The 20,116-nt window shown below is 53.4% G+C and overlaps 1 protein-coding gene across 2 annotated transcripts; it reads right to left on the bottom strand.

Annotated features, from left to right (window-relative positions):
- Positions 1-4: 4 nt before the first annotated feature.
- On the bottom strand, positions 5-20,090 carry TPRN (taperin). Of its 2 annotated transcripts, none has more exons than XM_063353471.1 (4): positions 17,857-20,090; positions 3,597-3,780; positions 3,198-3,328; positions 5-2,820 (listed from the first exon to the last, which is right to left on the bottom strand). In XM_063353471.1, the coding sequence occupies exons 1-4, from the start codon at positions 19,990-19,992 to the stop codon at positions 2,758-2,760; spliced, it is 2,514 nt and encodes an 837-aa protein (XP_063209541.1). In that variant the 5' UTR covers positions 19,993-20,090; the 3' UTR covers positions 5-2,757. The 2 variants fall into 2 exon arrangements, with proteins under 2 accessions (XP_063209541.1, XP_063209542.1); XM_063353472.1 differs by having other exon boundaries at positions 3,198-3,325.
- Positions 20,091-20,116: the final 26 nt, after the last annotated feature.

Raw genomic sequence — 20,116 nt, 5'->3', positions numbered from 1 at the left:
TTCAACCTGGAAAGGCCTGTTGTTCTGGGACAGCTGCTGTTCTGGTACAAGGATGCCACGTTTAATAAAAGTCTTTGTTTTGCAGAAGTACATTTTCCTTTCAGATGCACTTTGGTATTAGTTAGGGATCTACTAAAGTTAATCCTCAAATGCTAGAGATCAGGGTAGGCATCTACAAAAAAATACCCTTCATTTTGAGCACAGTGATACCGAAAAACGTCCCTGGAGGTGACTGGTCAGCCAGTGCTTCTGCCCTCAAAGCAGCGTTCACCTCGCTCTGCCAAGAGCGTGCCAGGAGTTCACCCGGAGCAGGCAGGGATTAGAGCACAAAGCCGGGAAGTGCAAAGGCAGCGCTCGGCGAGGTGTAAATCACAGCTACAGGGTGGAGGAAGCAAACTGGGAGGAGGAGCGGAGAAGTGGGCACACACCAGGGCACCACGAGCTCCTAGTGAGCAGCACTCTGCACTCCCGCAGCCCCGGTGAGCCTCTCCTCACCGGAAACCTCGTAGGCACCGAGCTCATCCCTGCGAACAGCGCGCAGAGTCCCAGCGCAGCGCTGCAGTTGGCTGAAGTGAGGGGAGCAAGGTGCAGGATAGCGGTGGCTTTAGAATTCCTCATTGATCCATGGCAGAACGAAGTCAGGACTAGTTCAGACACCTCATCCCTAACTTGAATTGCAAGCGGTTTGTGCTTTACTGTTAAGTTGCAAATCTGAAACTGGCTCAGCTCAGTTTAAAGCGGCAAAATAGGGCTGCCTTAAACCAGCCTGAGCTTTTCCACAGCGCAAGATGCTCACTGAGACATTTTCTGCTAGAAAAAAAGCTGCGTGTAACCTTTTCTTCACACATAGTGCCTGATGTTTGGCTGTGGGCACAGCCACTGGCTGCGGGCACTGCTCCGTGTTTAACTCCGCATATCTGATACCTTACTCATCCCTCAAATCTAGCAGTCGCTAGCGGTCCTGCATTCTTCCTCATTCTACCCCAGTCTCAGCATCTTGTCCTGAAGTAGTTCATGAATGGGAGAAGCCTCAGCACCTGGGAGTCACTGCTGTTCCACGGTGCTTGCGTCGTGCCACGGGCTGATGCACTGCCTGTACGTACGGCTCCCGGGGGGTCAGGCAGGGAACAGATCTCCAGTTAGCCTGAGAAGGACAAGCCTTAGAAGCGCAGGGAGGCACAAAGTGTTCCTTTGTGGCCCCTCCAGCCATCGTCTAACAAGCTGCTGAGTACCTCATTAATCCGTTTTGCATTATCTTTCCAGAAATATTTAGGCACCCAGGGCAGAAGAGGAGAACGCTGGAAGTAGGTTCTGTGTCCTAACAGTTAATTCTGACCATATTTTTCAGCATAGCAACCTTCCTCCTGCTCCTACAACATACACTAAAACAAGTGCAAGGTATGCAGGGCATTTTCAGTTTAGAGACTAGTGTCACCTTGAGTAGACATTCATCATCTATATACAACAGACCAACCAATAAACCTATCAAATTTAATCAGATACCTGCCTGTTCCTTTGGACAGAGCCACACGCTGGGGTACCGCTCATTTCATAAAGCCCAGAGAGGCCGTATCTATTCCAACCGCATCTCTTTTAATCCCAGAAGTACAAATCACATTAGCAGCAGTGTTCCATCTTTTCCAGAGTGCAATTTTGACCCTGAGTTTACAGTAGTAGAAAACTTAAATGGAAGAGTCTAGCAGATTCCTTTGCATATTGGCTGCATTAAACAATTACAATAGAACTATAAAAATCCTAGAAAAAAAAAAAAAAAAACATATTCCTTGTTCAAGTTCCGCAGAAGAAAGGAGTGAAATCGCCTTCCTGTGCTTTGCACTAGAGGAGCAGAGCAAGCGTGGCTAGAAGGAAGCCCCCCCGCCAGCCAAGACAGATAAATCTTGGGCCTGGCCCAGTTAGATGCTGGAACAAAGCAACCAGAGGCACTGGCAAACTGGAGCACAATCACCAGTTACTAGAGACTGGACACCAGAGTTGGGTACGGACAGATCAAAGCTATGGCCAATGGTTGGGAACCTTTAAGAGGCTCAAGCCAGTCTGGACACGTCTTTACAGATCAGTGCAAAATGACACCTAAAGCTAAAGGCATTTATTCCACTTCCCACCCCTCGCACCGTGCGTTCAGCTTCCTTCACAAGAACGTAACTGGCACGTGAATTCCATGAGGGTTCAGTGAAACTAGACCCAGAAATGTGCCGAGCACAAACCATGAGCCTTCAATGGTTTTCCAAACTGACACCCAATCTAGCTGTCAAATCACAACCGCTTCTGTGAATCCAGCTAACTGCCCACAGGCTCCCAGCGCTCCAACTCCAGAACCGTTCCTCACTGGGGCCTCTGATGGGAGAAGCGTCACAAAAGGCGTCCAGACCCCATCCAGTGCCTGGCTGTGTGGACTCGGATAAACACTGAGAAAATCTGTGTCCAACCCGGCATTACAGATCCGGTCTTAAGATGCTTTGCCTAATCAGCAGCTGATCTTGAACAAGCAATATGCAAGGCCACAGGTAGAATAAATCATACGCCTTAAAAGTAGTAGTTAGGTCCCAGAATCCAGTGCAAATATTCTCCGAAGAGGCCCGATAGCGTCTAGTCCACCCTTGGCATCGGGATCCAACGAAAACTTGTGGTGAGGGAGGGACCCAGAAGCTGGTTTCGGCGGTGCTGGCGCGGGCGTTCGGATGGTGCACTGACACGTTTTCTCCAGCAGCCGCTGCTGCAGGGCTGCAGATGAAGCGATCAAAAATACAGAGCGGGCTCGCTGCTGAAATCGGAGAGTCCGCCCTTCTCTGCCGGGGTGAGCTGTGGAGAAAGCAGAGTTGACACGGAGGTGTCATCAAACCCGAAGCGAACGAGTACCCACACCTTGGGATGGTGAAGGCTGCGTTGGCACCTCGCCCGGGGCTAACGAGCGCATTTAATTCCCCCCTCCAAACATGCCCTGGAGTACAAAGTGTGCCAGCTGCCTTCTGTCTCCTTTACACAGGCACAGAGAGGCAGCTCTGCCAGTGGCAGCGGGACCCTTTGTGCGCGGTGGCACACCTCCCTGGGCAGCGCACACGCACACACCGGTGTTCGGTGGAAGGCACACCCCACCCCATCCACTGGCCACACCAACCTGAGCGCTGGGATAACAGCACAGCAGGACAAAGCCAAGACCGGCTTATTTAAAGTCTCACCATGACTTGGCTCCCATGGGAATCAGCTTCCTTTGGGAGGGGTCCCTCTGCGGCAGGCATCTCCTCGTACTTCTGCTCCTGCCACTCGCTGAACTTCACGGAGTGCTTTGGGGTGTAGCTGGATAAATCTGCTGGAAGGACAAAGCTGACGTGAACATTTCTCAGTGACGTAAAAGGAAGGAGAATCAGGATCCTGGCTGGGACAGCACGGAAGCTGCCCATCCGCAGTTCCCTGTTCTGGTTCAAGACCCACCAAGCCCCAGTTCTGCCATCAGCTGGCAGCAGTCACCTCCATGAGCATTTCCACCTGTGTGGAGCCCCAGGAGGGGCTGCAGGAAACAGAGACAGTGTCAGACACCACCAAGAGCCCCAGAGTGCCACCACAGCGCCTCGGCTCACCTGAGTTAGGTGTATTGGGATGCAAAGTGCTATTTGGACGTGGAATGTAAAAGGTGCAAGACTTGTCCTCCTCTGTTTCAGAAGCATGTCCTTCCTCTTCCTCCTCCTCTTCTTCTGCCAGTGAGCTCTCTGATGGGTACTCAAACATGGTCTGCAAACTCGTCTCATTGAAAGAGATCTTCATCTAGACAACAGCAAAGGAGAATTATTAGAAAGCAGCACAAGAAACCGTTGACCCCAACGCTCGCCCTGGCAACGGCCACCTCCCACCCCAGGGTTTCACTCTGGTTTAAAGGAGCCATTGCATGTCCCCCCACCTTTCCCAATGTGCCTTGCCAAATCTCTTGCCGCGCTGAGAGAAACCACAAAGGCAGATCGCCAAATAGATGGGATGGAGTCAGGAAGCCGAGAGATCCAGAGCACCTCTGGCTTTTTGTCCTGGTACACACTTTGCCATCCTCTAACACTGATGCCCAGCAGCCAGGAGGAGCTGCCTGAGCGTGCCTCCAGAGGGATCAGTCTTGCCAAGGAGGACAGGAAAGCATCCACGTGTTGGAAAGGTGACATCGCTAATGCCTGCCAACTCGTTTGTGTACCCCTGCCCTAGACTGGAGAAATATCAGTGATCAGGACTACATTTTTGGGAGGACATCCTGACAAAAAGCTATTTAAGCTAGATAAACCAGGGTTTAATACCAAAAGCGAGAAGATGGAAGCAGCTAAAGGAGAGATGGTAACAGGTGGGAGGAGAGAGGGAAACTGCTGGACAAGGGGGAGGTACCTGAAGGTTCTGTTTTGAAACCAGTTTTATGTAGTATTCTCACTAGTGACCTTTGCACAATAACTGGGAGACTGAGAATGAAGATGACTCCAACATGGGAGTTCACCAAGGAAAAACCAGAATTTTATGGGTCATTCAGAAAACTGGAGAGGAAGAACACCAGAAATGGGACAATGTTTAAGATCAACCCTTGCTCTAAGAGAAGTTCAACACCTGTGAATAACTGAGAAAGAAAATTTTGGATTGGATACAAGACTGTAATCACCATTAGGCTCCTCCTTCAATAAACCAGGAATGAAGCAGGGCGTTTCCACTGGAAATAGGGACTGCCTGGCTCCACCCTCCCAGTAAAACCCAGGTGGTGGAAGGCAGCAATTGGACTCCCCTTTTCTCTCCTCCAGACTGAAAACAAACCAGCTCCCTCAGCTTCTTCTCATATGCCGTTTCCTCCAGCCCCAGGAGCACTTTGGCAGCCTCTGCTGGACTTGCTCCAGTTTCTGGATCTACACTGCAGCAGGATGCCCAAACCCAGACCCAGTAACTCCAGATGCGCTGCTCCAAGTTGAAAGAAAAGCTGAGCGAAGGGGTTGTTCCCCTGCAGCCTTTCATGTCCTAATCGTTATCTACCATTCTGCTTAGAAGATCTGGTTACAAATCATCTCAGCAGGTGGAGAGGAGATTCAGCCTCTTCACATTAGCAAAAATGAGACAAAGCGTAACAGCTCTTTGTAAGTACAACACCAAGAAAATAAACACCAAGGAGCAGAGGAGAACTGCTGATGCCAGCATACAACACACAAACAAGGAGGAGAAGCTTGCCAGGAATAAATTTACGCCAAAAGCAGGGAAGTATCTAGCCAATGCGGATCAAGGTTCAGGAGCAGCTGCCTAAAAGGGTGTTGTGATCCCTTTTACTTCTAACTACATTTAAAATTGAGCGAATAGGGTTATGAACAGAATTAAAACGGCATGGTTGCTTGTGACAGGCGGTAGGAGCTGGACGGTTCAGAAGATCTCTTCTGATGCTGTGTAATAACAGCTGGCAAGAAGAAAGTGCAGCACATTTGCCCCGTGTGCCATATTTGCAGTTTCCCTCATATACAAAACACCCCACAGGCCAAGGAACAGCCCGTGGCCCGAGCAGCTATCAAGAACAACGCACCACGCGTGCTGCCCAGACGCACGTATTTCTTGTGAAAGCAGCCGCTGCCTCTCTGCATCTCCTGCACAGGGAGCACCGGTGCAATGCTGCTGCCGCCAACGGCATCTTCCGAAGCCGAACCTGCAGCTGCGCAGGAGCCAGAGCCTGCGAAACACCAGTGCGCGGGAGCCAGCCGGCTACTGCCTCACCCCGCGCCGCCCACGGACAGACACGCTGGAGCTCTGTGGTTTCCAAGGCAAAACAGCGCGTATTTCACCGATGATTTTCAAAAAAGCAACGCTGAGAGTTTGAATCAAACCCAATTAAGAGAGGGAGTACTTAACCCTCTGCGCTGCAAATACGCACGATGGAGCTGTGGGCTACTCTGCCCGAGTCCAGGACGTACCTCAGACACTGGCTGGCTCTCCCTTCCCCATGCTCCCAGGAGAAATGGATGGAAATAGCAGAGCGGGAACCAGCTGCCTTTCCCCATTCCCTGCCCCAGCCCTGGCCAGCGCCACTCTGACCTTCTCCAGATGACACTCGGGGAAAGGAATGATTATATTTCAGAGGAAAGGTACTGGAATAAAAAGTCCCTGAAGATCAGAGCATCCCAGTTGCTGTTCCCTGAATTTCTCGCCCCTGCTGCTGACCTAGATGCTCCCTGATCCGAGCCAGGCAGCGACCGCTCACAATGTGGCGTCTGTACTGCGGGGACGAGCCACGCTGCCAGGCACGAAGGCCACGAGGGTGGAGGTGCCCAGGGCTCCTGGGAGCTCAGAAGCTATCCCAGAACCAGCCACTGCACACAGGCTGCTCACCAGCGCTGGCCAAGAAGTTCTTGGCCAAACATGGAAAATAAAGGGGACAGGAGACACGTGCCTTGTTTTTAGTTCCATCTGCCACGCTTAAATCCTAAGCTTTCCTGGTTTTCTACTAACAGGGGGAAGTCTCTAAGAAAAATGACTTTTAGTCCAATTTGGACCGGAGCTGTGTGTAGCGCAGGAGGAGCAAACAGCCTCACCAGGGAGTAAAACCAAAGAGTAGAAAGCAGCAGAAACGAGCAGGAGACGCCCCCCATGCGGTGCCCAGAGGCAACTCGCCAAGAGCCCAGCCTAACCCCTGAGCTGGAGCAGCTCCCAGTCGCCCACAGCCAGTTCCACTGGAGCCACGCTCGCCGCCCAGAACCGGGCTTGGTGTCCTGCACAACACTCTGCCACCAGGGCTTCTCGGTACTTACTGTAGAGAGACCGCAACGCTGCAGGAGGCAACACTGGAAATATTCAAAAAGAACAATCATTAACCACCGCGTAGCCAGCCCCACGCACCCAGGGCCCCAGCCTCGGGGAGAGCTCCTGAGAGCTCCTAACAAGACAATTTGCTGTTTCAGCAACCGCTCCAGTTGGGCCAGTGCAGCCTACGCGAAGGCTGACACCAGGCAGTCTGGCGTGAGGGCACCTCGGCACAAGCCCCCTCCCCAAAAACCATGCTGGCTTGCTCTACGGTATCATCTCACCCCCCTGCACCCACCGTGCTGCTACCAAGAAGCAGGAAGAGCCCTGTGGCCGCCCTGCAATAAAGCGCCCGGACGCACCTAGGCAAAGCAAACACCGGAGGAACAACCAGGTGCCAGCGCAGGGTTGGACTCCGGAGAAGGGGCTCTGCACGAGTGGCCGCCTTCCCCACGCTTGCACCCCTGGCACTCAGCCAGCCCTGCCCACGCAGAGCCCCGAAAGCAGCCCCAAAACCCAGAGCCATCAACCCACCCTGGGCTCCCCCCTCCACGAGCTCCCCTCCTCAAGCACCAGGTGGTTTCAGGGGAAGCACAAAGATCTGCTTGATCCAATAGAAGACGGAGGGTAACGTGGTCAGGCAAAACCAGGGGACACGTGGGTCAACACCGCTGCCATAAGAAAGCCTCTGAGCAGCTAGTGCGCAGAACCGAGCACCGTGCGCGGGGGAACACAGGGAGACTCAGTCCCAGGAACCTCTAAAAAGAAAAATGAAGAGTTCAGTAAGCTCAGACAACAGGTTTGCGCAGCCAGCACACCCTGCCAGACCACATAGACTTTTATGGAAACACAAGAGGCAACAGGGGTCATTTTCTATAGAAGAAAACCGTACCCCGGAAGAGCCGAGCCTGCTAGAGCCCAGCCAGAGGCCTCTGCTCATCGTGTCTCAGCAGCGGTTTCCCCTGTTTCTGCCTCAGCAGCAGCTGCCAGCTGTGGAAAGGAAAAAAATTCGCACCCTTCAGCTGTGGGTATTTGCAGGGGTTTGTCACTATTTGCTCAGCTGACTGCTTCACCCAGAACGACGTCACAAAACCGGGGTCCAACCCAAGCCCACATCTCTGTATATTAATGCTCTGCCCAGCAATCAGAGCCACACTGGGAAGAATAAGGAAGGCTTTTAGGGGAATATTGTGCTATTCAGCCACCAGATTTTTGTTGCCATAACAAAAATAATTTATTATTTGCTAGGATTTGAACGGTAATGAGTAATAGAGTACCCAGGAAAGAGAAGCCAGGGTAAACATTGCCCAATAAGCATAAATCTGAGTAGTCATAGAGGGCTCACTTAGAAAAGAAAAAAAGTCAAGCTCGTTTCAGGAGATGCAGGCTGTCAGGACCCAGTCTGCATCCAGACCAACAATGAAAGATGTACAGAGACATATTAGAAATAAAAATAACCAGTTTACGGAAACCAACCTGCAACACAGAAGTCAGCAGACACCTCGCCTCCAAAAGCCGAGGTGGGAAAGTCTGCAAGACTCCGCAGTTAATGAAAGAGCAAACACCCGATGGCTTTTCACAAACCAGGGATATCACCATACGTCTCAGGAGCAAATCATGGGGTTAATCTGCATCCTCGACTCCAGAAGCCATCTCTTTAGTGGGGCTTTTCCCTTCACCCATTATCACATTTGCTTCTTGGCAGGTGTGGCAAAGCCAAAGTGATAATGTAGGGCGTTTTACACCTTTTAAACAGGAATGTCTTTAGCAATCCAAATTCTCACCTTATAACATTAAGGAAAAAAAGTTGTTCTGGGCATTAAAAGAAAAAAGAGGGAAAAAATCACCCTTTAACTGTATACCAGCAAGAAGAGTCAGAGTCAGCATACTGATCCCCCATAACGCGGTTGTGCTACCCAATTACTTCACAAGATCCACGCAGCTGAGCAGCACCAGGGAGCAAGATTTGCTCTTTTCAGGTTCTCATTTTCCTCTAATCATCTTCTCTCCCCAAGCAATGTAATCCTGAAGTGACAAAATTAGTGACTGCGCTGACTCCCGAGGACACGCATGGGCTGCGGATGTGCTGCCGGGTGTGATTTCAAGCAGCTGGTTTAACAGCTTGTCACACCTGGGCAGCCAAACGCCGCCTCCTCGCTCAGCAACAGCGGCAGGAGGGTTTCGGCTGGCATCTGCAGGAAGGGCGGCCAACAACTCAGCATGAATACAAAAGAATGAATGATTGAAGTCTCTGACGGAACGAGCACGGACAAAAATCAGTGGTTTGAAGAAAAATCACCTCGCGCTTCCGTGCAGTCTTACGTTGAGCTTTGCTACGTTTGTTGCTGCACTGGTTGTCCAGAGATTTGGTCAATGAGACAAAAGTACATGAAATCACACCAGCTACCTGAAAACTGCAGCAGCAGACAGCTGGGAGTGCATCGGGAAGCCTGTGGATATGGAGCATCCCATAGAGGTTTGCGTGAAAGAGCCCCCCCAGGCTGGGCAGGAAAGCTCCTGGAGCACCAACGCCCATTCGGTAGGTTGGTGGAGGCTCTGCCCAGCAGAGCTCAGGACCCGTGCGAAGAGGAGGGTCTAACACGAACAACCTCCCAGCTCCACGCTGCCACGGGCCGAGAGGGAAAGTCCCTGCACAAAGAACTGCTTGTGAGACTGGAAACAGAGGGTAGAAGCAGATGTTTTATGGCGGACAGAGATCCCCAAAGGGTTTACCCTGGTCTTTCCATCTGACCCAGCCTGACCGTTCTCACAGATCAGCAGGATTAGCAGAAGGAGGTGGAAGAGCAGTTCATAAACTGCATACCTCTGCAGGGACCTTCATTTTTTTTCATTACAACCTGCAGTCAATGATCAAGACAACTCCCCGGTGATACAGTCTTCTCTCTGAAACTCTTGGATAAAGGATTTTTGGGGAAATGAGCCATTTCACAGGAGATAGGAATGGGCTTATCTACATGCCTGTAGATACATGGTCATGCCTCAGCCCAAATGGTCGAATAACTTCAGGCACAATCTCTGTGTGCGGCAGCCTGGAGTAGTACCCCCGGAGCTTCAGTAGCACCAGCATATGACCATGGCATTTGCTGTCATTCAGGAGAAGATAAGGAGCTTTTGTACCTCTAAAGCCTTTCCTTGACACAGGAAGAAAGGGTTTTTCCCTGACAGATACCCAGAGGAATGGGAGGCACTTGAAGTTTGGTTCCTCTATCAGATTAACCCTGTACTACTATGGCTGAAGCAGCCTAAGTATGCCCAGAAAACCGCAGATGGCACTTCAGAAATGCACTTTTCCATCATTCTGTACAAAAAGAAGAGTTTTGGGGCACAGGAGTTGGCTGCTCCACCATAGGCTCATTTGATCGTGCTTTTTCAACTGTTTCCTAAGAGTAAAACTGAGTTTTGCTCAAGGATTAACTGCATCACGGAGCTAGTTTCAGACTAGAGAGCTAGCAGCAGCCAAGATTTACAGCAGTAGCATGTCATGGAAGCACTGTGCTGCTGGGAGAGGAGAGGTTGCCTCCAGGACCGCATCCCAGCTCCCAAACCACAAGGCAAAACAAGAAAGTCTCCATTTACAAGGCAACCCACAAAGCCAGCTCTGTGTAATCAATATGCTGAAGCACATGGTAGACAGGAGCAATGCATGGAGATTCGAAATATTAAACTCCTTGTACAAGACACGGGGAAGTTTCAAATTCCTGATGAGAAGTGACAGGGTAGGGACGGTCCCGGAGAGCACGGAAGGGCAGGCAGCTTTGTTAACTCTTCTCTTGACTGTGTCAGCCAAGAAGAGATTCCAGCGCCCAAACAACGGCGGGGCAGTCGGAGCCCCAGTCTGAGAGGGTACAAAGCAGCCATTCACCCAAGGAGCCCTTCGTTCCGCCGCACATCTGCGGACAGAGGAGCCAGAGCCTTCCACAGCTTAACAAGCAATTCAAATATTATTTAGTTGGCCCATAAAAATTGGACAAATCTCCCTACATATCTGGAACAGATCTCATCTGAATACACAAAGAGAGCAGGCATAAACAAGATACAATTAGTGCCAAGACTTGGTATCTTCATAAACAACACACAAAACTCCCAAACAGCAGAGGATTCTGCTTTAAAGCCTCCTCCAAGCCCACAGTTTGTGGCTGCGATGCAGCACAGTGCTGGGAGACGCCATGCACACACATTTCTGCGTAACCAAGAGTGACCAGAGCATTCCAAACAAATACCACGGTTTGGTGCAAGCGAACCGTCTCCAGCCGGAATGGGACAGATGGGGCATCATTTCCCAGGAAACGTGGGGAGCCTGGGGTCAGAATTACTCCCTACCCTGGCAAAGAGCTCATTCTAGACTTCAGCAGCAAAAGGCGTCAGTGACATGAAGAGTATTAGCTGCATGACAGACTTTGTGTCTCTCGGGCCCTTTTTCTGTACTACTAATATGCAAAAGACACTTCTCCAAAGAGAAGTGATGCAGCCCAGCAGGTTCCCCACGGGGCTTACGGATATGCCCTCAGACCTGCATTTTCACTAGCCGCAAGCTATACCATTTCCCTAAGCAGGCAAGTGTTTTGCTCTCGTAGTGTCCGAGATCTTTTCCTCAGCTTATTAGTCCGTCAAATGCCTAGGAAACAGCGGCTCCGTCCTGCCAAGTCCCCAAGATCATCTGAAGGGCACTTCTCAGAAAACATCAGCACCAAGTTCCGTCAGTCCAGATTTTCCCAGGATGTTTGTGAAGTTTCTCTGTGTGATACAGACGCTTCACGTGACTCTTCCTACACAAACTGCCCACACAGCGATATCGTTACAGCTTCATGGCACACCCCCGGCCCCCTGCAGTCGCTCGGAAGAATCTGGGTTTATAAATAGATTTTTAAATTGCCCAGGTTTCACTCAGGGGAGGAGTGAGCACAGCCCCAGAGCTGCAGCGGCTCTGACTGAGGTTTCCTTTACTGCCACTGAACCTGGAGACTAAAAACTTTAATTTTTCCTGCTCTTTCCCACATGTAACACAGACAAGCAGGACTTTGCCCTAGCCAGACAGAGCGTGTGCTTCCCCAGCTCTTCTCAGGAACACCGTGAGCATGTACTGGAAAAAGCAGAGGGGGAAGGAAAACCCAAACCCAGGACAAACGGAATACTTGAGATGGAGGGAAATTATAAACCATCTCCAATCTGGTCCACAGATTAAGGAAACCGATTAAGATAACATTAACTGTAATCCGCGTGATCGGAATTCAGAGCACAAAGCACTCCAAATCTCCTCGCAAGCTCTGGGGCGGGCTGAGCCCTGGGCATGTCCTAACCAGCTTCAAAGGCAGGCTCCTCTCCGATTTGCGTAAGAGTTTCTATTTTAGCTCTCCCGGCTCCTTCCCCGTCCCCTTCCCCGCGCTGTGACAGCGGGGCCTGCAAGCAGGGGACGGGAGGAAGAGAGCCGGGGGGAATTTGGGAGCAGCTTAGGCTGTCGCTGTGGCACGAGGCGAAGCATGGGAGTGGCACGGCCACGGAGAACCTCAGTCGCAGAGAATTTCCCACTCCGGAGATGAGATAAATATGACTCATCTGCTCTGCCAGGGGTGTAGTACAACAACTTCAAGGAGTTGGCAGGCAGCGGGGCAACAAAACCCAACCTACTTCCCCACCAATAGCCCCAGGTCCAGCTTGTGAGGTGGTTTAAAAACTATAACCGCAACAAGATACTGATTTCTAGAGTCTTAAGCCATCAACGTCATAGGCTAGGAATCAGCAGAATCAGAAAAGGGCAGGGAAGTTGCACCGTCTGGGTGAAACGGCCTGCTGACATCTGACAGCGAGTGGAAATCACCCCCGCAGGGGAGGGACCGCGCCTGATCATGTAAGACATGTATTTTTCTGAGTGGGACTTGTCACTGCTGACTTCATCTACCAAAAATTCAATACATCCATGTCAGATACGTACGACAGCCCCTCCTTAAAGGTGTCAGATGTATTTGCCTCAGCAGAGCTCAGCCACGAGACAGAAGATACAACAGGAACACGCGAGCTCTCCCAGCTAAATAACACCAATCTTTGTCCTGACCCCTCCAAAACACAGAGATGAGGGAATCTAAGTAATTTTTGCAGAAAGATTTTTGCTTCTACCACCAGGTTAATTTACTGGTGTTATGGTTAATTTACTAGTGTTACACATGGCAAAAAAAGTACTTCACGCAGTCACTGGTATTTAGATTCCACATTGTGCGGACTTGCTCCAAACAGGTCCGGGCAACAGTTGGAAGTGTTCATCCCTGCCAACATCGCGAGCCTACACCTGGTTCTCACAGGAGACCATCTCCAGCAGTACCAAACAGCTGGAAAGCCACAGAGCAAGAAGCGCAGCAGGTCAGACCAACAAAACTGCTGCCCAATCCTGCCCACGACGAAAAGCTGAGGGATGGTTAGAGTAATTTTTTTATCAGACATTTAAGTGGGCGTTTGGAAGCCGTATTCAGGCACTACGCAGCTCAAAACGTCAGAAAGTGGACCATGCTAAAGTCCATGTAAGCTGGAACTTTTTGAAGTTCAGCTGAAGCTGAACACCTTTGAAGACAATTTTGCAAAGAAGCAGGAGAGCATTAGACTCCAACTGTTTGGATCCCACCAACCTTGCTCTTGCAAACCCTGTTCACTCAAGGCTGCAGCTCACCTTCCAGCACTCAAACTGCCAACTGTGGCAAGCAAAAAGCTTTAAAACCATCAACAACCTGATGTCTGCTGGGTCTCAAGTCCTGTTATTTACAGGACTTCAGGTGGCCTGGCCAGAAGTCACCTTTCCCGTAGGATCCCCAGGAGGTGCCAGGTCCTGGAGGGGACAAACATACTGTGACTGGGGATAAACTTCAGGAGTGACAAGACATAAGGAAGGAGCAGAATAGGGGCAAGTTCTGTACACGCAGGACATTCCTGACAGTGTCCAGCCTCCAACAAGGTGAGGACATGAAGCCTGAAGAATGACAACAGCTTCTCAGGATCCCAGCTGGCTGGGCGCTCTGCAGCCCTTTCCCGTCACTCGCTCCAACATGCCCGTCACATGTTTTACAGAAACCTAGATTTCTATCTTGCTGACAACTTTATTGTACATTATTCTGGCAGGTAATCAAACTAAGATTGGTTCTTGTCAGCTCAGCCGAGCTAGATTTTATCCTCTGAGATCCCAAAGATCCACAACCCGCAGCAAAGCCTTCCCTTCCTCCTGGGGCTGTTATCAGGCTGTGGTGTCTTTACAACTTCTGTAATAACAGAGTACGGAGACGAGCACTGAACAGAGGTCACCAACAGCGCTCTGCATCCTCTCCCCCACTCCCTGCTGAGAATGAAGGTCAGTAGGTCTCCTTGCACCCCCGCGCACGTATCCTGTCCTCGCCACCGGAGCCCAGCCAGCCTCTCCCAGCTCACCGAGTTTTCAAACTGCAGTCACACGCCCACTGCCTTATCTGAACTAACCCTGATACCGCTTGGAGAGGCCTCCAAACAGCCGCAGAGTGGATGAACACTCCTGAAGGGCATCTTAACACCTGTAGGAGGACAAGAGCTCAAACTCCCTGCCCGCACAGGCAGCTCGGTCCCTGGGACGGGCATGGCTGGGGCTCTCCCCTCCACCTGCAGGTCTTGCCCGTGTCCCATCATACACAGCCCCACGTTCACCTTCACAGCCCTGGGTGAACAATAACCCTCCCACCACAGATTTTGCCTGTGCCCCATCATACACAACCCCATGTTCACCTTCACATGAACAACGACTGTCCCACCGCAGCAGCTCCAATGGCGTAAGAGTTAGGAAACCATTTTTTCATTGCCACACAGGAACAGCATTTCTCTCTCTCCCTCATCAGCTCAATATCCAGCTCCAACTCCCAGACAAACAGCTGCTTCACATATTTGAACTGTCTGGAAGGAGCAATAAAGCTGTTTTTCCTGAAAGGCCTTGAACACCAGCAGGCCACGGCAAAGTCCAGATGCACAGCTGAGAGCAGGGGGCTGGAGCTCCCTCCACGCAGACCATGGCAGCGCTGGAACCCCCTTCCACGAGCCACCCTCCCAGTCCAAAAAGCAACAGAGGATGTGGACAGAGTCAGCTCCACTTTGCTGGCATCTCCACCACAGTCAGGCAATCAGTGGCCAGACAAGGCGATGCAAAAGGGAGGCTGAATTTCTGCATTTGAAGAAAAACACGATTTGCATCTCACAGAACAATCAGTGTAACTGCCAGGGCCGCCTCTCTCCCTCCAAACAAATCATTTGCCCTGACCGTAAGCACAGCCACCCGCCGAGCCCCAGCATTTCCAGGCTGTGCCAGACCTGCTGTTTATCTCGCCCAGATTCCTGCTGGGCACCAGTGAGCGGATGAAGTTTTCCAAGTCATGGAAGTTTCACTAAAAACCACCTTCTTGAGCCTGGAGCATATTTAAAAACCTTTCAGCAAATCCAAGGCAAGGTTTGGAAAGGAAGATGCTCGGCAGGAGGCAGGTCTGCCTGTAGAGAACCAGCCCAACAGACGCGGGTAGCTGCCCTCTGAAACCAGCATCAGGTCTGGTTTTGATACCGCCAAAAGAGAAAGGGACATTGGTTTTACCGAAGAACTGCAGCTTCCAGCTCACAGGAAATGTCTGCATCTGCCCAATTCAGGCCAAAACCAAGTTTCTGAAAACCCCGACATATCTACAAAACAGAACCCTTGGTTTTGGCCGGTTGCCTTGGCGACACACAGCGATCTCTTGGGAAGAAACCAAGGAATGTGTCCTCATACTAGCTCCTTCCTTTTCAGGCATCAACACTCAGCCTTATTACCCAGAGTAAAAGCCACAAACATCCTCTAGGTTAAGAGTAAACAGAAATCTTTCCATCGGCTTTCCACTGGCTACAAAGTCAAACAACGCTCCATGCTTGCCACCTCCAGCGAGGAGAAGGGAACTGAAACCTGGTGTTTCTCCTGCTACATCGCCACATTTCATTTTACCCAGAAACTTGTGTCTCTTTACCACTTCTCCTTAAGCTGGATCTTATTTTCCAAAGAGTCCCCATTTGTTTCAGCCTCCTGAGCTCTGCAGTGTAACAGGCAGTTCCTCTTTTGCCTTTCACTGTCTCTCTTCTCAGAAACTAGATGTGTCTGCAAGCTACCAGGCAGGACATCCCCGGCGTGTTAATTCTTAGTGAACGCTGCTACAGTTGTATGTGACGTGCACAGTATTTAGCACACTTCATCTCCAGAGTGCCTGCAGAGTGCTCTTAATGCTGTTAAGCTGTTAAGAACAGAAGCGGAGAAGCTACACGACCTGCCCAATGTCACACAAATCCAACAGAGAGCAGCCAAAACAGTTGCCAGCCAATTTCAAAGAATCGTATGATATTTTAGGTTGGGAAAGGACCTCTGGAGGTCTCTAGCCCACACTCCTGCTCCGAGCCTGTCCAACCGGATCACTTGCTCAAGGCTCTCCCTGGGCAAGTTTCAAATAGCTCCAAGGACGGAGATGCCACCACTTCTCTGGGTTCCTGTTTCAGTGTTCGACCAACCTTTAAACAATTCAGTTCCTGCACTGGCCTGTCCTTGTCTCCCTTCCTCCTCTTTGTACCGATTAAGGACAGCTTCCACCGCACACCACTTAATTGTTTGCGCTTATTTGAGGCTTTATTCTTTTACCAGCAAGGCTGCTGCCCCAACAGCACCGCCCTGCAGAGCCAAATCAGCTCCACTGGCTGCAGCAGAAGCCGGGCTTATCTAAGAGAGTCTGTCCCACAAGGCTCCAGCAGTATTTTCTGCTCCATCCTAAGGTTATCCATAGCTGTAACACGTCTTCTTGATATTTTCACCATTTATACCACACACTGATTAATACCCCAAACTGCACAGAGCAAAGAAAACAGCTGGAATGAGTGCAACCCAGCAGATACGTAAACAGGAGAACAATTCCAGTCTGATTAAGCATTTCCTTGTAGGAGGACAAGAAAACACTACAGGAGCACTGTCGGAGAATAAACACTCCTACTTATTTGCTTATTCTGGATCTCATGGAGCTCATGCTCCCAGATCTGCTACCTGCATTAGTCATCACTGAATTAAACACAGATTGCGTGCCCTTATGAAGGAATCTTAACGTCAAGCCAGGAGAAGCAGCACTTGCTGCCTCCCTCCTAAATGAGATGCACCCTATTCAAAGGATTTCCTCAAATTATAATGCTCAGTGCCTCAGGCACCCATATGGATTCAGTCCATCAAATACTCAGTCGAATTCAGGTAACGGAACGTAAAACAAATCTTCCTGCTATGGAAAAACATGTCCCGTCACAGACTTAGAAATTTGTCACCTCGGCGTGCTGCTTTCAGAGCCCAACAATTCACATTTATTTCTCCGGCACAGCAAAATAACCCGATCTTTCAGCATGAATGTGTCTTTATCACACCCAGATGCCTTTCACCACCCCATACAAAGATTAATTCTCAATTTAAGGCTCACAAGGATCTAAGTTAGAGCCCAAGCAGTGAGAAATCCTGGCATTCCCTCCAAAGACACTTGGAGCAATCGATGTCTTGCACACCTTCAGCGACGCTGCTGCCCATCCAGAACGAGCAGCCAGGGGGTATAATCCTATCAAGGGGAGTTAAGTTGTTGCTGATCTCTTTCTAATAGAGACATAGTTCTTGAGCCTCTATCAATAGATCACTAATGCGGGGAAGATACCAACCACTGCACTGTGTCACAAGCCGGGCAGCGACCGTGGGGAGCTCAACGTGTCCAACACCCCCCAGACACAGCGAGCAGGGGGCAAGTCTGCAGCCCTTCAAACCATGCGACTCACCTTCAGTTTCTAAATACCCGAAATATTTTACTTTCCGTTATCATACCTCCAAGAAGTGACTGTGGGAGAGGCCCTGCAGTTATCGCAGGTCATATCCCACTCCCATCTACTCAGCAGACCAGCACCCAGGTCCCCCTTCCCGAGGGCAAGCCTCTGGCTCCCAAAAGGACCACAAAAACGCTGCCCATCTTCCCACCCAGTGCCTCATGGAAAGACAAGCCAAAGGTAGTACCAACTACTTCCAGCCCGGCTGATCAGCACAGAGGCACCCCAGGCAGTTACCTTCTTGCGGCGGGAGCCCGTCTTGCTCATGCAGGACCTCTCCAGGGACAGGTATCCCCCGATCACTTCGATCTCGTTCACAGTGGGGTAGCGCTTTTTATGGGACACCCCCGCTTGGGGCACATCGGCGTTCTCCACGGCTTTGCCTTTGCTCTCCTCCTCCTCTTCTTCCTCCCGCTGCGGCCTTCCGCTGGCATCAGTAAGAGTCTGCAGCCCCGAGGAAACAGGCTTGCTTTTGGGCACGACAGTGAAGGTGCTGCCTCCCCTCTGATGGGAGACAGAGTGTGGTCTGTAGAGGGGCACAGAGGAAAACTCCATCTCCAGGTCAGGGCTGGCTCCTCCAGGCTGTTCGGCCAAGCTCCCCGTCCTCACGGCCAAGCCGGCCCTGGGGGAAAGTTCCCCGCTCTCCGGCTCCACAATGTCATCGATGTAAGTCACAGGTACCAAGGGATCCAGAGGCGCCAGCGGGGAAGAGACGGGCTCTTCCTGCTCCGGGGCAGAAGCCCTCGGGGGCTCCTTGGGTGCCTTCTCCTCCGAGGACAGCAGTGGCCCGGGCCTGGCGCTCTGGGCGGGGGGCAGAACCGGGCCGCCCTCCCGCCGGGGCACAAAGAGGAAGGAATTGCGTGAATTCAGGCGCAGCTTGGCCAGGGCTTGGGCCTGCAGGTCGTGGGCTGGGATGGCAGCCAAGTCGGGCTTGGGGGCCGGGTGGATTTCGAAGGAGCCCCCGGCCCGGGGAGCAGAGGCAGAGAGCGGCTGAGTGAAGCCGGTGGCACTGGGGGCCAGACTGGCACTGGGTGGGGGGGACGTGGCCACTTCGGCCTCCTCTGGCTTTGGCCTCCTGGCGTTAGCTCTGGCATGGGAAGCGCTGGCGGGTGGCGCGGATGGCACTGGCGGCCCCTTGGGCGGCACGGGGCGGCCGGCGGGGACGGAGCTGGGCTCTGGGAGGCGGCTGCCGGGGGGCAGCCCCCGGGGGGTGACGGTGAAGGAGTTGGAGCCGATCTTGTGGAGAAAGCAGTTGGCCTGGGGGGCTGTGGCCTTGGGGGCGGCCGGCACCGCCTGGGGGGCTGCGGCCCGGGGGGGAGCTGGGGCTGCAGGCTGGGGGGTGACAGCCCTCGGGGGAGCCGGGGCCGGCGGGGGGGTGACAGGCCGGGGAGGAGCCGGAGCCGCCGGGGGCACCGTGGGCTGGGGGGTGACAGGCCGGGGGGGAGCCGGGGCCGCGGGCTGGGGGGTGACAGGCCGGGGGGGAGCCGGCTGCAGGACAGCAGGCTGGGGGGCGGCCGGCACCGCCGGGGGGGTGGCAGCCCGAGGGGGTGCCGGCAGCGGCTGGGGGGCGGCCGGCGGAGATGCCGGTCCCACCTTCGGGGCCGAGGCCCGGGGGGAGCCGGGTCCCCTCTGGGGCGGTGCGGAGGCCCGGGGGGAGCCCGGCACCGGCGGAGGAGCGGCCGACCCGGCCAGGGGAGAGCCCGGTCCCACCTGCGGAGGAGCGGCCGGCCCGGCGCCGGGCCCGGGCCCGGTCAGCGCCTCCCCGCCGCGGCGTCGGCGTCCCCGCGGCCGCTGCCCGAACTTCTCCAGGAGGCGGCTGACGGTGCCCGGCTCGGCCGCCTCGGGAGGCTCCGGCGGCTCGGCCGCCTCGTAGATGACGACCTGGTCGGCGCGGATCTCGGCCAGGGCGGCCCCGCGGCGGGCCAGCAGCTCCCGCAGGGGGTCGGGGCGCCGCGGCGGGTCGGAGCCGGCGGCGGCCGGGTCTCGGCGGCGGCCGGGCAGCGCGTCCCCCTCGGCGAAGCAGGCGGCGGCATCGGGCTGGGACTCGATGATGAGGATGTTGTCGGCGCGGATGGTGCGGATGCCGGGCACGGCGCTGTACAGCTCCAGCAGCTGCTGCAGCGGCCGCGCCGCCCCGGCGCCCTGCCCGGGCAACCCCTGCCGCAGCCGCCGCCGCTCGCTCTCCAGCCGCATGAAGGGGTTCTCCCGCAGCGGGCCCAGGCTCTCCGCCACCACCAGCCGCTCCCCCGCCGGGGGCTCCGGCTCGCCGCCGGCCGCCCCGGCTAGCTTGGCCCGCTTCCTCTCCAGGATCTCCCGCTTCCAGGCGGGCTGAGCCCGCGGCCCGGCCCCGAGCGGCGGCTCGGCACTGCTCATGGCGGCGGCACCGGCGGCACTGCGCTGCCCAGCCGCCGCCGCCTCCTCCTTCTTCGCTCCGCCGCACCTGAGCAGGCCCCGCCGCCGGCCGCCGCACCGCCCCCGGGCCGCCCTCCGCCGGGCG

This window comes from Chroicocephalus ridibundus, chromosome 15, assembly GCF_963924245.1.
Source record: "Chroicocephalus ridibundus chromosome 15, bChrRid1.1, whole genome shotgun sequence".
Classification (NCBI taxonomy): Eukaryota; Metazoa; Chordata; class Aves; order Charadriiformes; family Laridae; genus Chroicocephalus; species Chroicocephalus ridibundus.
This window is presented reverse-complemented; position numbering and strand designations above follow the sequence as displayed.

Coding starts and splice junctions, on each gene's coding strand:
- TPRN (XM_063353471.1), bottom strand. CDS start 19,992: ATGAGCAGTGCCGAGCCGCCGCTCGGGGCCGGGCCGCGGGCTCAGCCC. Junction 3,781..17,856: donor CGGGCTCCCGCCGCAAGAAG/GTAACTGCCTGG, acceptor GCTGTTGTCTAG/ATGAAGATCTCTTTCAATGA. Junction 3,329..3,596: donor TCCCAATACACCTAACTCAG/GTGAGCCGAGGC, acceptor TTGTCCTTCCAG/CAGATTTATCCAGCTACACC.